General features: G+C 36.7%; 1 protein-coding gene across 2 annotated transcripts in view; it reads left to right on the top strand.

Annotated features, from left to right (window-relative positions):
- LOC150081910 (UBX domain-containing protein 1) overlaps positions 1 to 16984 on the top strand; it is a 231312-nt gene that overhangs the window by 120126 nt on the left and 94202 nt on the right. Inside the window, exon 5 of one of the 2 annotated variants that reach the window (XM_090379815.1) lies at positions 7932 to 8063. The exons of the other annotated variant lie outside the window; for it this stretch is intronic. Within the exon in view, the coding sequence (XP_090235941.1) occupies positions 7932 to 8063 (132 nt within the window). The remainder of the gene's footprint in view (positions 1 to 7931; positions 8064 to 16984) is intronic. 2 annotated transcript variants of the gene reach the window in all.

Raw genomic sequence — 16984 nt, 5'->3', positions numbered from 1 at the left:
AGAGAGAGAGAGAGAAGGAATCATCAAGAAAGAGAAGAATGATGATATCCAGCTCAGGACCCTGGGTGTGCCAAGCCCATACTCACCAGATGTGAGCCCTTGGGGTTCTTTGAATGCTTCCTGTTTTGAGTTTGCTGTTGGTAGCATCATCGGTTGGTTCCATCATGTGGAGTTTGAATGCTGTCTCAGACCACCGTAGTCAGCTTTACGAAAGCAAAAACCCTTCCCTTTACCCTTGATGGTAGTTACCTCTTTGAGTAAATCCCACTTCAGCACACTGTGATCACTGCCACCTAGTGGTTCCTTCATCTGCAGATTCTTGATGTCTGAAGAATCATTACTGATAATCAGATCCAGAGTATTACTTCCTCTAGTTGCCTCCTGGACATGCTGCTGTAGAAAACAATCATCCAATAAATCCTTGGCACCTCCGTAGCCAGGTGGGAAGGAGCAGCAGTGCGTAACACACGCTTCTTGATTAGACCGGGGTTCGAGCCCATCACCACCAAATACGGAGGATGCAGAAAGGTCAGGGAATGACCACCGCATATCCTGGAGCAATATGGCCTTAGTTGCTAATGCTCCTAAAAACCAAACAACAAAAAACAAGCTGCATGCCTTTTCTACAGAAACTTCCATGGGCACTGTTCTTCTGAATTGGCTTCTATAATTCCCACTCTCTCTTTCAAGACAGTCCGAACACGTGCCGCCAACATCCATTTACTGGCCAACTTCAAACTCACAGAACCAACTTTTCATCTTCCCTGTTTATTCATTCAACTGCCGTTTTCTGAAACAACCTTCCTTCGTATGTATTTCCTGAAAATTACAGTCTACTGACGTTCAAGTCTAATGCAAAAAAATGCAACAAATATCTCCTTTCGTCTTCTCACCCTCCAATCCAAGCACTGTACTAACTACTATAGGTTCTAATACCTGTAGTGTTTGGTGGTTCGTAAAAAAAAAAAAAAAAAATGGTGTCTCTGCAAGGTGATCTGATTGAGGGTTTTAAGGCTTTGATTGGATTGAGCATGATCGGTGCTGATGGCATTGTTCCTATTCTTCAGACTAAACACATGAGGGAGCATAAATTCAATTTGGGGAAGGATGGTTGCAGGATAGATGTGACAAGGTTTGCCTTCAGCCAGTGAGTGGTTGACTGTTGGAACGAACTTCCATTTGACATTGTGGAAGTGGGTAGTGTGATTAAATTCAAGGAAGAACTAAACAAAAATATTGGAGTGGGGAACAAGTGATGTGGGGAAGTTTTTTTTTTTTTTTGTGCTGATACTTTATAAACTTGCATCATAATCAACATGATGATTATGATAATAATAATAAAATTCCCCCAGGGACTCACACTGGTGAGTATGGGCTCGGCACACCCAGGGACCTGAGCTGGATATCATCATTCTTCTCTTTCTCGGCGACTACTACCCCCCCCCCCCCCCCCCGTGCTGTCTCTCTCTCTCTCTCTCTCTCTCTCTCTCTCTCTCTCTCTCTCTCTCAGGGTAACCAGCGAATTTTTCTTTTGGCTGGTGCAACATAAGCCTCGGGCTTCTTTGTGCCATATGGCTAATAATAATAACAATAACAGATAAGACACTCCCGTACAACAGACAAGACATAACTCTTTTGGACAAGAAGGAAAAGGCTACCTATCTGATTGGCGTAGCAGTACCCAACACTGGCAACCTACAGAAAACCAATGGGGAAAAAAATCAGGAAGTACACGAACCTAAGACAGGAGATCAAAGAGGTGTGACATATGCAACAAGTAATGACCATCCCTATCAGTGTGTGAACCACTGGTATGATGCCAAAGACCTTACATAAGAGCCTAGCAGCAATAGGTCTCCCAGCGAACACCTACAAGGAACTTCAGAAAATCGAATCCTGAACACCTGTAGGATAGTCAGAGAGTTGCTCGATCAATAGTAACACCAGACATAACAACAACCACCCTGTGAACTTGGTAGCAATACTTGTCGTGAGGTGGAACCCTCAATCAGGGAGAAATAATGAGTAATAATCATCTTCCTATGTGTAGGAGTAGTTGCTTATGTGTGATAAGCAACTACTCCTACTAGCTTTTCATATATTTTAATAAATTTTAATTTAAGGATTCACGTTATGTGTTTTTTTACTTTATTTAATGTATTTTAATGTATTCTAGTGTAATTATGTAATTTTATATCTATATTTTTTATATATTTATATAGATAAATTTATATCTATATTATATTTTTCTGATGCTAACTGACTATTTTTCTCATAAGATGTAATTAAATTTTAATATTGTTTTTCAAAAAAACTGGCATTTTTGAAAAAAACTCTTAAAATTTTTGCTATCTTGTGTTGTCAGAAACCCACTATTGAATTTATGATGCAATTCGAAATCACCCTTTATGTTTGGGTTTCTATATACGTATATTTCATGGTGACCTCAAACATGAAAGTTATTGAACCTGCAGTGCTATAAAGAGTGTTTGAGTTCAGGTGACAAAAGAGTTGATTTTTAACTTAAATTTTTATAGATTGTAATTTTAAGATATATAAAGGAAGGGCCCTTTCTGAAGAACAGAAGTAGAAATGTGGAACAGGGAAAGTTGGTTCATTGAGTTTACTAGAGTTGAACTCTGAATGAATGTTGCCAATAAACGTCGTTCAGACTAGTTTGGAAGAAAGTAGTGAAATTAGAGATACTTATCAGAACAGTTCCTATGAAAATATCTGTCAAAAAAAAGGCACGTTGCAGAAAGTGAATGTTTTATTAATGGGGTGGGGGATGCAATGAGTTTTTAAGAGTTAAAATTCACTAATTTGACTCTTTAGAAGAGTCTCGGAGTTTCAGAGATGTTTTAGGAATGTCATTCTAGATATGGAAACACTAATTCCATTTGTAGTTGGTTACAGATTTGTAATTTGCATACGGTCAATAACTCTTTAGAAGGAAAGTAATGCTGAGAGAGAAAGCGAATGCCCAGTTTTTTTGATGTAGAGGAATCAATTTTTAATGTGCTTATGATAAGAAAGATTAGAAGGCAAGTAAAGCTCCTTAGTTAAGATTTGAGATCTTGCCTAGAAATCTGAGTATTGCTGAAGATGAACATGATAGCAGAAGGACTGGATTTTAGGATGATTGAAATTTAATATTTTTTTGCTCTCTATAGGAGGATTACGTAGAGATCAGCATTTAAGGAACAGGTGGTAGCCGTTTAAGAAGTTATAGAGTGCCAAATGGGATTTGTCCAACAGGAAGGTGGAATGTAATGTACCAACATTAGCAAAACTGTGAACAGATTTTCCAGCAAACAGAAAAAGATCACTAACATTCAGGAAGAAAAGATTGGTAAAGAACATGGCTTTAGTGGAACTCCAGTATCAATCTGAAAATTAGAACACAGAGTCATCTGCTATCACTTGGGTGTTTAGCAAGAAAACTAGCAACCCAATTGCAAAAAAAAAAAAAACCCCATGAGATTAAAGTTTGCTTAGAAGCCCTTTATTCCAGAAATGACCTAAAGCCTTGAAAATGTCAAGAGCAACTATGTTTCTCATCTTTGGAAAATTCCATGGAAAAGTGTGCAGAAACTATGTATCACCAATGGATCAGTAATTATGGAATTCATATTGGTGATTGTTAATTGAATGAAAAAAAGGTCCAAGGTAGTATAAAGAATTGGGACTTGATGGATTTCTCCATTACTTTGGTAAGAATTGAGGTAAGTCCATTAGGGAAATAATTGGCAAGAGGAGATTTGTTACAATTTTTAGGAATTGGCCGGATATGAATAAGATATGAATATAAACCATCAGGAGCAAATTTCCTTGCAGAAGTAAAACAGCAGTAGAATAAGAGGATGTAAAAAGGTGACACAAAATAGTAGTTAACTGTGGAATGCAGAGAAAGTGAGAATGGCCATATATATAAAATTCTTTAGTTTCATAAAATAAAAAAATATATATATGTGTGTGCGTGCGTGCATGTTGGGGTTTGATTAAGGGGTTTCACATCAAAATAATAAATTCCAAATCTAAATTCTTAAACATTTTGCAACATTACACCTCATCTATCAACCTATCAACTTCCATCTGTCGTGGAAGTTGATAGGTTGAGTAAATTTAAGGAGGAACTGGACAGGCATTTGGAGGGAATGGTCTGATTTTTTTTTTTTTTTTTTTTTTTTTTGTTTTGTTTTCGCTGATGCTGCATAAGCTCATACACTTGCTTTCTTGCATCACATGCCACTACTATTACTAAGGTACACTGCCCCGGTATGGGATCAGCTGATCTCTTTTGAAGGGTGGGATCTCCACTAGTTGAACCTACCACATCTTTTCCATAGTGTTTCTTATCTAGTGGTTAGAACAGCTGATGCCTTGGACACCAAGAGTAGGATTACTTTTCTGAGACCAAGAGCTTCCTCCTTGGTGAGGGATTCGTTCTACAGTGATATTTGATCAAGAACTTGCCACTCACATTTGCACTTCCATCTTTCTCCCAATGGCGCCTCCATAGCCAGGTGGTCAGGAGCAGTAGTGCGTAGCACGTGCTTCTTGATTAGACCAGGGTTCGAGCCTGTGACCACCAAATACGGAGGATGCGGAAAGGTCAGGTAAGGACCACCACATATCCCCGGAGCAATATGGCCTTAGTTGCTAATGCTCCTAAAAACAAAATAACAACAACTCTGTGGATATTCCAAACCCTTCATTATGGCTCCCCTGCTGTAAGTTTTTCTGCTCTGTTTTCAAATAGGAATTTCTGTTTTAATTTCTCCTTTCCATCTTCCTCTTTTACTCTCATCTCCCCATTTTCTAGTGCCTGCTTGTCCCCTGTTGTGCCATGAGTGCAGGTAGTCCAGCCAGATGTTTCTTTGTACAGTAGAGGCCCAAAAGGGCTGCTTGCTTTCCAAAACCCATTGGTGGCAAAGTGCAGCATAGGTAGACTGGATGGTCGTGGACAGCCCACTTCCTTGTGCCAGGGACGGGAACAGAGTATTTTAATATATATTAAATGAATTCCCTTGTCTATGGTTAGGCCTTGATATACTGTGTACGTTAGTATATACACAGATACTGTATATAATAATTACTAATTTATGAATTGACCTCAGTACACATTACAATCTTCATTTTCTTGTTTAATACAGTAGCACATATTCTAAATTACATTATATTATATTGCGATAGTAGTATGTTCAAAAGTTAAATATTTAAACTTTTCCTTGTTCTTTTGCTGATTTTTACGAACTATTGATACATTTTCCTCTGAACACAATAAATGCTTCATTTTATTTATTTATTTTTTTCATTCTCCTTGGGGTGGAGGCACTATCGATTGTACGTAGTTTGATATTACACCTCTTACTCTGTTACTGTGGCATGTGAACTTTATCTACATATAAACAAATCAAAAAATTTTATTGCATTACAATAAAATGATTTTTACCACTGGCTTTTTTTGTTGGTAACAGGGCTGGCGCTAGCATTTGTGATGCCTGAGGCAACACCTTGTATTGGCACCTAATTTATATTATATCTTAACATGCATATATGTGCAGTAGTGCATCTAGCACTGCCTATTTTAGGTGGCACCTGTGGCAATTGCCTCATTTGCACACCCCTGGCACCAGTCCTGATTGGTAATATGCATAAGTATGAATATATGTATAGATATGCATAGGTATAGTCACACTGAAACTAGACTGACATCTTAGCCTATCCTAATGGAATTATATCCCATTAACCTAGTTTCCAACCTCAGCCCCCTGGAGGTGTGTCAACTACTATTCTTGTCCAGTATACTATAAGGATAGTATACTAGACAAAGATAGTAGTTGACACTATCATTAGCATCCCATATAGTGCAAAGCTTTTTTTCTGGCCAGCACAGCAAAAGCCACAGGCTTTTGCTATGCTGGCCAGAAAAAAAGAAAAAAAAAAAAAGATAAGAAAATACATATTCCATGATTCCACCAAAAAAATTAATTTAACATCAAAATAATAAATTCCAAATCTAAATTCTTAAACATTTTGCAACATTACACCTCATCTATATATCATATCAAATCTCAAACTTTGTGGGTTTTAAAACTGTAACATAAAATCCTTGAAAATTAACCCTGTTTTATGCCGACCGGGCTAGCCGAGTGGGTAAAGTACCTGCCTGGCAACCCAAAGGTCGCGGGTTCGATTCCCGCCTCGGGCTTGGATCAAAGTACTGCAAAAACATTGGGAGGTGCAATATGGCCACAGAAGCCTATGCGCCAACAACTACCAAATCAAAAAAAAATAATAAAAAATAACCCTGTTTTATAATTATCATTTACCAAATGAAAAATAATTTACAATATATTAACCATGTATCAATAGTTGAACTTAAATTTTTTCACCTTTGGTTAGTGTTTCCCTGATAAAGAATGGTGTTAGTTATTAAAACAAAAGTAAAATAATACCCGTATTCTTAATGTATTTATAGCACCTGTCATTTAGCTATATGAGGATGAAGTGGTTTATTACCAACAAGGCAGGGTGCCCCCCCCTCCATGTTATCATGATATTAGGAGATATCAAGAGATCCTCTACATTTACCTATTTATCTGACTTAACCCTACTCAACTTCTACTTGTGGCTATTATTACCTAACGGAAGTAGGGCACAATAGAAAACCAGCCACACTTCAACAATTAAAATAAAAAATTAACAAGTGTGGGAAATTATATTAGCGGTTACTTTGGAGAACATCTGTCATTCGGTTGTTTGTCACAGTGAATTATGTCTAGAAGCAAATGATAGAGTATGGACATTTCCAGTAGTTTTCTATATGCCACAAACTGTTGCTTCTGCACACACACACCCAGTAATAATATTTTCTGAGGTTTGTAATTAATTTATTTATTTTCTAAGATGTGCAGGCATCTTATTAAAGCATAATGTTTTAAAACAGACTTCCAGATCCACTAGCAGTCAGCCAGATAAAGCCTGCAAAGTATGTGTTGAAGCTGTTGAACAGGTGTGTGTAATAGTCAGTAACACAAATTATATGTTCATTGTTTTTGCTTATTAACCTTTACGATTGCAGTGTACCAAGTGGGGGACTCAACAGGTTACTATTGATATAAAAATACTTTTATGCATTGCAACTTATTTTTCCCTCAAAACTCCATTCTATCCCTATATTTACAAATCCGATTTTTTTAGATTTTAAGTATGCAGTATCTGTGAAAGTTTATTCATTAACCTAATTAATGAATGAATAAATCATTAGCATCCCAAATAAATATATATTGTAGCATAGAGTATTGATTCGTTATCATATCTTGGAATTGGATGCATGTTCAGACTAAGAAGTCGCTTAAGCAACAGAATCATTTCACTGAATAAATGATTGGTTTCACTTAGAACTTCAAAATTCTCTCAGAGATGTTTCTACTCATAGTCCATGCTTCTGCAATAAGCTAGATTTAATCAGCTGAGACATGCTTCTGTTCAGATGTCTCTCTCTCGCCATTGTTTTTGACTTTTGAAGTGTATTTTGCCATATTCAACTGTGCACCACTTTGAACAGTCCTATCGGTCTGGACAGTATACTGACAACCAGCTTGTAATTTTTTGGATGTCCTTGTAATAGTTAATAACTCACTGAAGGAATGGAATAGTGCTTTATAAGTATCTCTAGGTATTTAAGTTTATATTAAAGCTTATGTTAAGTTCAAGATAAGTTTATGCTGGCTGTTCAGTGCAAGAGCTCATTTGGTCATCTGTGCATTCTCATTTTCATTGTCTGATTAGTTTGTTGGCATTTGCATATTTGGCATGCATTTTTCTTGTTAAACAGTATTTTTGGCAACAGTACTTTTATCATAATAGGAACTTCACACATTAGAATGCTTTATTTATTAGTTAGGCTGTTTTCTGTTTGGCAGATGTGGCAAAAGGTTCAAGTCAGAAGCTGAAATGGAATTTCATGCAGTCAAATCAGGACATTCAGATTTTTCTGAATCTACGGAAGAAATTAAACCATTAACAGAAGAAGAAAAAAAGGAACAGTTAAGAAAGTAAAATCTTTATTCAGTATTTTATCGCAATTTATATTAAACGCATTTAATGAAGTTGTCTGTAATTTATAAATATTTAGGAAATTTCGTGTGGTTCATATAATATATGTTGTGAAATGAGGTTGGCTCAAATGAAAACATTTGTTTTACTATAACTTGTGCAAACAAGAATTTGTGTTCTTAAAGGTTGGTCTCTCCAGTGAATTTAAAAGAAGATAGGGTTGGCACTGTTTGCATGCACATTGTCAGTGAGATGTCAGTACAGTTTTTAGCAATTAAAGATGATAAATCAGCACACATTTGTTGCTGAACAATGGCCATTTATTGTGATAATTGCTTATAATGATAATCATGGCCTTCCATCTGTTTTTGCTGCAAGCAGGATTTAACTGCTTGCAAAATGCAATGATCTTAATTCTCAGAGCAGAATAAACTTGCCTCTGTACCAAGTTGCACTTAGTGTTGCATTACTTTCAGCAGATAGCTTTAACTGTATTACAACTTTGAAAACTGATTTTGGCTTATATTGAACAACTTTTTTACAATTGATTTGACTGTGAAAAAATTCTGAAATAATTGCCATTGTTTAAAAAAAAAATTTTTCTTCAATGATGGCATACATTTTTCAAGTTCAAATTAAAAGTATTTGAACTTGAAAAAGGTAATCAACATTTCTTATGGAAGAATTTTAACAACAATACATGAACATTTGGGAAGTCTAAAGTTTGTGCAAGATGGGTTCCCAGAAACCTTTCCATTTGTGACAAATATCAGAGGGTGGAGTCATTAAAAGAGAATTTAAAATAAATTCTTAGTTATCTGGTCTGGATAGATTTTTATCCTTTTTGGTGACGATAATGAAATTTTACTACATTTTTTTGGTCCTGAATCCATAACTAGAAAGCATGCAATGGAAGCACAAAGAATATCCAACCCCCCCCCAAAAAAGTTTTGAACCCAACTATCAACTGGAAATGTGTTGTGCCTCAATTTTCTGAGGCACAAAAAAAAATTGTTAATTGATTATGATGCATCTTAAACCACAATAACAAAGTTGGGTTACTGACTTCTGCTTCTCCGTGAAGACAGTGCACCTGTGCACAAAGCCCCCCCCCACCACTTCCTGTACAACATAGACCTTGCCCCAAGTGACTATTATTTGTTCAGAAACCAAGTCTCATGTCTCATTTTTGTGGAACTCATTTTGATGATGATGAAGAGCTAAAAGCAGCTATGGAAACCCGGTTGATGCCTAAACCAAAGATTTTTTTAACTTTTTGCAGTTTAAACAGGTGCTTTTTATAGATTAAATACAATAAGTGTATTGAACTACTGGGTGAATATATTGAAAAATAAAAAAATATATATAGAATTTTGTACTTATTGTTTATACCCCCATTCTCATAACTTTTTTACCACTCCTTATACTCCAGTAATTAATAACTTGCCAGCTAAAAGAAAATTTCCTTCAAACCAGTCTAAATTCTTACCCTGTAATTTGAATTTATTGCCCATAGTTCTGGAATCATATCACACTCTTGGTTATTGCCTGCATGATTTCCCCTACTACTGAAGTCACACTGACTAGTCTATAGTTATCCACTTCACTCTTAGAACTGCCTTTATGTATTGGAAATACATTAGCACTTATCCAGTCCCTCTCTCTCTCTTGCCACCTTCCACCACAATTACTAGGTATATATCATCAACTTCTACTTTCTTTAGTTTTTCTATAAATAATATCATTTCATCCATTTTCCAGCTTTGTTTGCACAGTTTTTCCTCACCACAGAGGGTATTTCTTCAGTAATTATTGGAACAAAGTACTTGTTCAGTTTTTGGTGACAGTCTTAGAGACCCATTAGCTGGGTCTCTAAGACTTTTCTGAATGCATTACACAGGTTTGATCTAATTTATTTTCTTCTCTTCTTTTTATTCACATATATGAACAACTTCTTTTTCCCATTTCTTTGTTCCCCTAGTCAGAAATTTCTAATAATTCAGCCTTTACCAGCCTAAACTTTTTTATAGTACCATTAGAGGTTAATTTGTAGTTGTTATGGGTGTCAATACTTTTTATTGCTGTAAATTTTCCATTCCATCTTTTTCTGCTTATTAAACTGGCTATGTCATTATTCATCCATCTCAGAATCCCCTTAAAATCTGACAGTCTCTGGGTGGCATCATTTATTCTTGCTCCTGGCAGACAAGCCCCAGTTTCAGTTCAGCTGTCCTTATTACAAATAGTGTTACCTGTTTCTCTGGCAATGGAAGCTCCCATTAGAGCTAAGCCCTTTCGAACCAGAGCAGTGTACACTTGATTATTCTGTTCTGAGATCTGAAATGGGGATGCATCACTTGGCATTTTACTAGTGTTGAGTCCCTGACAAGCTCACAGTTACATTTGTCTTTAGCACCCATTTCTTCAGTGACTCAGATTCTTCTAGTAATGCGCTGTTTTAATTTGAGATCATACACTCTTTACATCAGGAACAAAGAAATGAATCATCAGATTGGCTATGATTGGCAACTAGATTGACCCTTGAATATGTACCACAGGCTATGCAGATGATGAACTCATGAGTCATGACATTTTTGGACAAAGTATTTAGTGTGAATCTTGTAACAGCTATTGTTAAATTTGCACAATATCATAGAAAGTAACTTTTATCCAAATTAACTCTGCAATTTTCCCCCTCCCCCCAATTATTACAAACCTTGGTGCTATACCTGACAGGTGTGAATTTGCTTTTTAATTTTTGAAGAAAGTGTATGGGTTTTTTGTTGCTTAGAGTATGCCAGTATTTAATTTTTTCTTAATGGATTGCAATACTTAATGTATGCCTTATTTGAAATATTTAATTGAAAATTAAATATTTAAAAAATGCTGTTTTTTACATTTTTTGTTTTAAACAGGATCTAGAAAAAAAATGGCAATTGAAGTTTAACATTGATAAATGCAAAGTATTGCATGTGGGTAACAGTAACTCCAGAGTAATGTATCGACTGTGTGGTACTACACTCAGGGTATTGGAAAATGAAAAAGATCTAGGGGTAATTGTGCAGTCAGATATGAAGTTTTCTGAGCAGTGCATTACCAGAGGCTGCAAGAAAATGACAAGGCCTCGGAGCAGCTCATGGGATCTTGTCATTGATATCCAGGAACTTTGCTAGTAGGGCTAAGGAGGTGATTATCCTCTTGTATAAGGCAGTGGTCAGGCCACACCTTGAGTACTGCATACAGGTCTGGAGGCCTCATTTTGGGAAGGATGTAGAGCTGCTGGAATGAGTATAGAGAAGGGCAACAAGATTGGTGAAGGAACAAAGGGGTGCTCTTACCAAGAAAGGCTTCAGTTCTACAAACTGCAGTGTCTGGAGAGTAGGGACCTGTGAGGTGATCTGATTGTGGTGTATAAGGCTTTGAATGGTTTAAGCAAGCTCAGTGTTGATGGGATTCTTCCACTTGTTCAGACCACAAACGAGGGGGCACAAATTCAAATCGAGGATGGATGGTTGCATAATAGATGAGTGGAAGTTTTACTTTCGCCAACTGGTGGTTGATTGCTGGAACAAACCTTCATCTGTTGTTGTGGAAGTCGATAGTTTAAAAAATTCAAAGAATAACTACTGGAACTATTAGAGATATTGAATTAGTGAAATGGGCGGGGTTTTTTTTTTTTTTTTGGCTGATGCTGTATATTCTTGCATCATTTGGTAATGCTAATAATTCTAAGCTTTGTTGCATCTAGTAGCAATTATTTCCCCCACTAGTTTTACAATACATTAAAAGTAGAACAAAATCGGTGGGCTGCCTGCTTGGAGAAATCATGCTATAACATATGGGAATAAAATTAATAAAAATTCAAAAATCATACCAAGTAAAATTTTGTTTATATTTAAGAAGGTGCAGAAAATTCACCGATTTTTATCTTCAGCTAACAGTTCGCAGGCTCATTTTTTTCAAATTACACCTCACAGGTTCAGTGACATGACTTTAGGATTAAATTTATAATATTATAAAAAGTTAATTTATTAAATATCATAGAAAATAACATTTTATCAAAATTAAATGTACAATATAATAAAGAAATTAAGCAAAAGCAAAAATTAGTCTATTGAATCCAAACCATTAATCATTTAGCTTTTAGTCTATTCCATTTGTAGAGCAAATGGAGAAATGTCCACCCTCTTCAGGTACCAGCTGTTAATATTAAAGTATCCATGCAATACCAAGGCAGCTCCTTGCAAAGGCAAGTTTATTCCATTGCCTTATCTATGCAGTTTAAATCCTAATGGCCACAAAACTGATTAGAGGAAAAGACAGTGCTGCAAGCATCTTCTAAAGAAATGTCATTCTTTTTTGTATGGCTTCTTAAAGACATACAATTGATATGGGTGCTAGATTGCTTTCTTAATATTTACAGATTGTAAAATGTTGAGTTTACAATTTATTGTGTGTGTGTGTGTGTACATAAATAAAATTATATATAAGGGCTACTATTATGTAAATCTGTTGCATTGCTGATTAGAGTATCTGTAAGTTGTCTTGATTAGTTTAATGCTTGAATTGCAGTTATTCCACATCTTTGAGGTTACATTCCACCTCCTCAGGGTCGTTAGCTGAAGCAGTGTAAATCAAAGAGGAAGCATTATAATAAATTTAAATGAGATAGGTTCCTCTACGAAAATTGAACCATAAGAGTTAATATAAATGTTTTTATATTAAATATTTATGGTTATTTTATAATTATGAGATACAAATAACATTTATAGATAAAATATAAGTAATAAAATAAAAATTTAACTTAGTACATATATCATTCCCATAGAGCCCTCTTTGGAGTATGTAGTAACGCTACTGTCCGCCCTCCATTGATGTTCTTTGATAGTGGCATAATGGGGCGGCATTAATGGGATGGGTTTGTTGGAGGGTCGACTGGTTCTGCAGGTTCTTTGGCCTTAGAGAAGAACTGCAGCAATGATATCTGTTGAATCTTTCTCTTTCTCTGTTCTAACATATTGTAGTAGGAGCTACAATATGTCAGTAACAGCTCTTTGGATGGAAGAGCTGCATTCCCAGTCTGAGTCACTATCTCATATTGTTTCATGGCCTGTTTGTATTTGTGCCAAAGCTGATTGAAGTATCTTTGTGATGAGGGTCCTAATTGGCACAATCTCCTTCTCCTACGCTTCCTCCTCAGAATCCTGTTTAGCCAGTTGTGCAGCCAGCTCTTCTATAAGTCCTCCTTTGAAAGAGGCTCACCGTGGCTTTGCAGCAATTCACCGACATCATCAGTGTCAACCTTGGATCTTGGCCTTGTCAAGGCCAACATCCTCAGCCATCCGAGTGACATCTTCAGCCACTACTGAAACTGGCTCAAACTGAAAAAAGTAAGACACTGCATCAGGTCACAATTTCTTCCAAACACCATTCATTCATGCATGCATGATTGCAACACTTCTTTCCAGGCTGCAGCAATGTTACTTATGGTCTTAAGGAGCTGTAGGACCTCCAATAGTCCTTCAGTCACTGATTAGATGCCTGCACTGCTTTGACAATGGTTGTGTGCAAATAACCTTGAAGGTTGCAATAATGCCCTGTTCCATTGGCTGCAACAGCGATGTGGTGTTGGGTGGCAAATTAATGACCTTCACATTCAGAACATCGTTAGGGATACCTTCAAGGTTGGCTGGATGTCCTTGAGCATTGTCGAGGACTAAAACAATTCTTTTGGGCAAGTTGTTTGCTGCACAAAATTGGGCCACCTCTGGACAAAGGTAGGAAGTGTACCATTCACTAAAAAGGGTCTGGGGTCACCCGTGCCTGCTTATTAGAGTGCCAGAAAACGGGAAGGAGAGTCTTCACAGTGCCCTTAATAATACGTTTATTCTCTCAATGGTACACCAACATCGGCTTTAACTTAAAATGCCTGATGTATTACCACCTAGAAGTAATGTAAGTCGATCTTTTCTAGCCTTATAACCAGAGGCAGACCTCTCTTCACAGGCTATTTATGTCCTGCCAGGCATCTTCTTCCAGTACAGCCCTTTTTATCAACATTAAAGACCAGGTCTGGGGTGTAGCAGTGATCATCCTTTAACTTTTGGAATATTAGAGAATATTCCTCAGCACCTGCAGTGTCGGTGCTAGCTGCCTCACCAGTAATTTTTACATTGTGAATTCTGCCGGTTTTTGAACCAGGGAAACCAGCCCCTGCTAGCCAGAAATGATTCAGTCCCTCTCAATTCCTCATTAATTTCATTGTGCAAGCTCCTAGCTTTGTCCATAACCACTGCCTGTGTACAGGAATGTTATTTTGGTTCATATCTATCCACAGCACTAATAACTTCTCCATCTTATCCATTGTCTCACTCCTTGAATAAGTTGGTCTAGAAATGCTTACGTTAACAATTCCTGTATGTGACTGCTTGATCTTCTTGGCATTATTCACAATGGTTGTAACAGTAGAAGGTGCTAAATTTAAGGTCTTGCAGACCTCCGAACGCCGCTCATCAGATTCCATACGATGAATAATGTCCATTTTCACTTCAATCGTTAAGAGATTTGCACCTTTTTTAACACATGCAGGCACAGATTCACCTCTATGCTTAGAAGACATGGTTGCACAATTTATTTAAAATAATAAGGCACTATTGAACACAGGAAATTATTAAAATTTTAGGCACAGCTCACAACATGTGCACACTGGTGGGTGAGGGGAAAGCAACCGACATCTACAGTTGTCTGTTGCTTTCCCCTCATCCACGTGCAGTATAAATGCTGTGGGAAGTGTCAACAAACAACAATTGTCGTTTGTTGACACTTCCCGCAGCATTTATACTTGCACTTTCAAATTTTCTTTATATATATATATATATATATATATATATATATATATATATATATTTTTTTTTTTTTTTTTTTTTTTTTAATCTCATTATATAAAGAGAAAAGGAAGAAACTGAAAAAAAGGGAGATTTGTGGATGAGGGCCACTGACAGACAGAAAGTACCCAGTGACCAAATGAAAGTGATATATATAAGTTAGTAAAAGAAAGAAGAAAAATAGAAAAGTGTAAAGGGTATAAAGATTAGAGAAATGGAAGAAAGAAATTATAAAAATTCTGTATACAGTAGCAGACAAAAAAACTGCATCACTTGTGAATTTTTCAAATAATGTTTTGCACTGCATTATAGGTTATAGGTTACAGAAACATTCGAAATGCATTAGTTAGATGGGATATATATCTCTGTGAATGAAATCCAATAAAAAGACTTCACCTGATATACCTAATTGCCATAAATATCTTCCCAAAATGCATAATTAATGGAAATATGAGAAATCATGCAATTGGAAATCATGACAACCAAACAATACATTTTATTGGGTTTACGTGTACAAACTGAAATGATAAGTTAACGTAACAGTATTATGTTCTGTAAATCAGCAGAATAAGTCCTCAGTATTTTGTGGTTCCTTCTCAAGCTGCAATTACAGCCTTGCAACGATCTGGCATAGAGTTAATCAATTTTTGGATATACGGTTGCCCAATTTTGTGGTACCACACCCTTCTCCTGCAGCTGAATTTTACTTGTTGGCTTCTTCTGAGCAATTTTGTACCGAACATTATGTACCAGCAATTTTCAATAGGGTTCAAATGTGGACTGTTGCCGGGCCAGTCCAACATTGTAATGCCAACATTTCTGAGGTATGTCTGCACCTTAAGGGGGGGGAGAACATTGGTATAAGTATGTTTTAAGCCTTGTGAGACAAGAAGACAAACTCATCATTAAATCGAAATAGCATACAACTTACCAATTTTGCTGTGTGGCAAGGTGCTGAGTCCTGTCGAAATATGCAGTTTTGAACTTCTGTGTGGTGATCCATAATAACGGGTTTCAGGCACTCTTCCAAGATAGCAGTGTAGGTTTCTGCATTCACCGTTCCGTTAATAAACTTAATTCACCCCACCCCTTTGCTTGTTATGTTGGTATTATGCAGTCAGGATGGTATGCCTCTGATTTTCGTCTCTGACATATTGCTTTCCATCTGAGTCATGCAGGTTGAATTTCGATTTGTCAGAAAAGATGACGGTGTCCCATTGCTCTTTTATCCATGAAACATACATTTTAGCCCAAGCATGTTGCTTCTTTCTCACTTGTTGGGTTAAGAAAGGCTTCTTCTTGTGTGGATAGGTATGCAGATCACATTCCGGAAGCAGTCTTTGGATAGTTTATGCACTTGTTTCACACCGGAGGCCATCTCAAAGTCCAGTTTTAGATCAGGAGCACTAGCATGGCAATTACAAAGGCATAGCCATTTCAAATATCGATCTTGGGAAGGCATAGCCACTGTCTTATGGCCTGATCCAGGACATCTCTTGACATCACCACTTTCGCATTTTAATTTCAGCACGTGGATACTTTTGACTGGTGGCAGCCTATTTTAGCCACGATAGCACGTGTAGAAAGCCCTTCCTGGGACAGAGCAACATCTACACTTTTTTTCTTGGTGTCAACTGAACATATGGAGCCATGCTTACACCTCCGCAAAATAGGATACTAATGAGCGTGTATACCCTTCCAGCGGCACATTTATAGAAACGACTGATGCAGTACCTTGCAATTACTGTCTGATGCAGTAGAAGTGTTATTTGATGCAATACCTTTGCCTTGCGACAAACAAAATGACTGTAATCAAACAATATCTTATACGTTTCACTACAAATGTTACTTTTTTTTTAAGATGATGCAGTTTTTTTGTCCACCACTGTATATATTATATTATATATTATGGTCATTTAATTTTCTTATAGGAAATGAAAATGAATTTCTAGAATAGCCATGTCAAGTAAGAAGCAAATACAAAGAAAACCAATACTTCGGTAGAATAAATTGAAAATAAGGATGTTGTAGAAGGA

This window comes from Mastigoproctus giganteus, chromosome 8, assembly GCF_048544385.1.
Source record: "Mastigoproctus giganteus isolate SK-2022 chromosome 8, ASM4854438v1, whole genome shotgun sequence".
Taxonomy (NCBI): domain Eukaryota; kingdom Metazoa; phylum Arthropoda; class Arachnida; order Uropygi; family Thelyphonidae; genus Mastigoproctus; species Mastigoproctus giganteus.
Note: the sequence above shows the minus strand (reverse complement) of the source record. Positions and strands in the feature narration are given on the sequence as shown.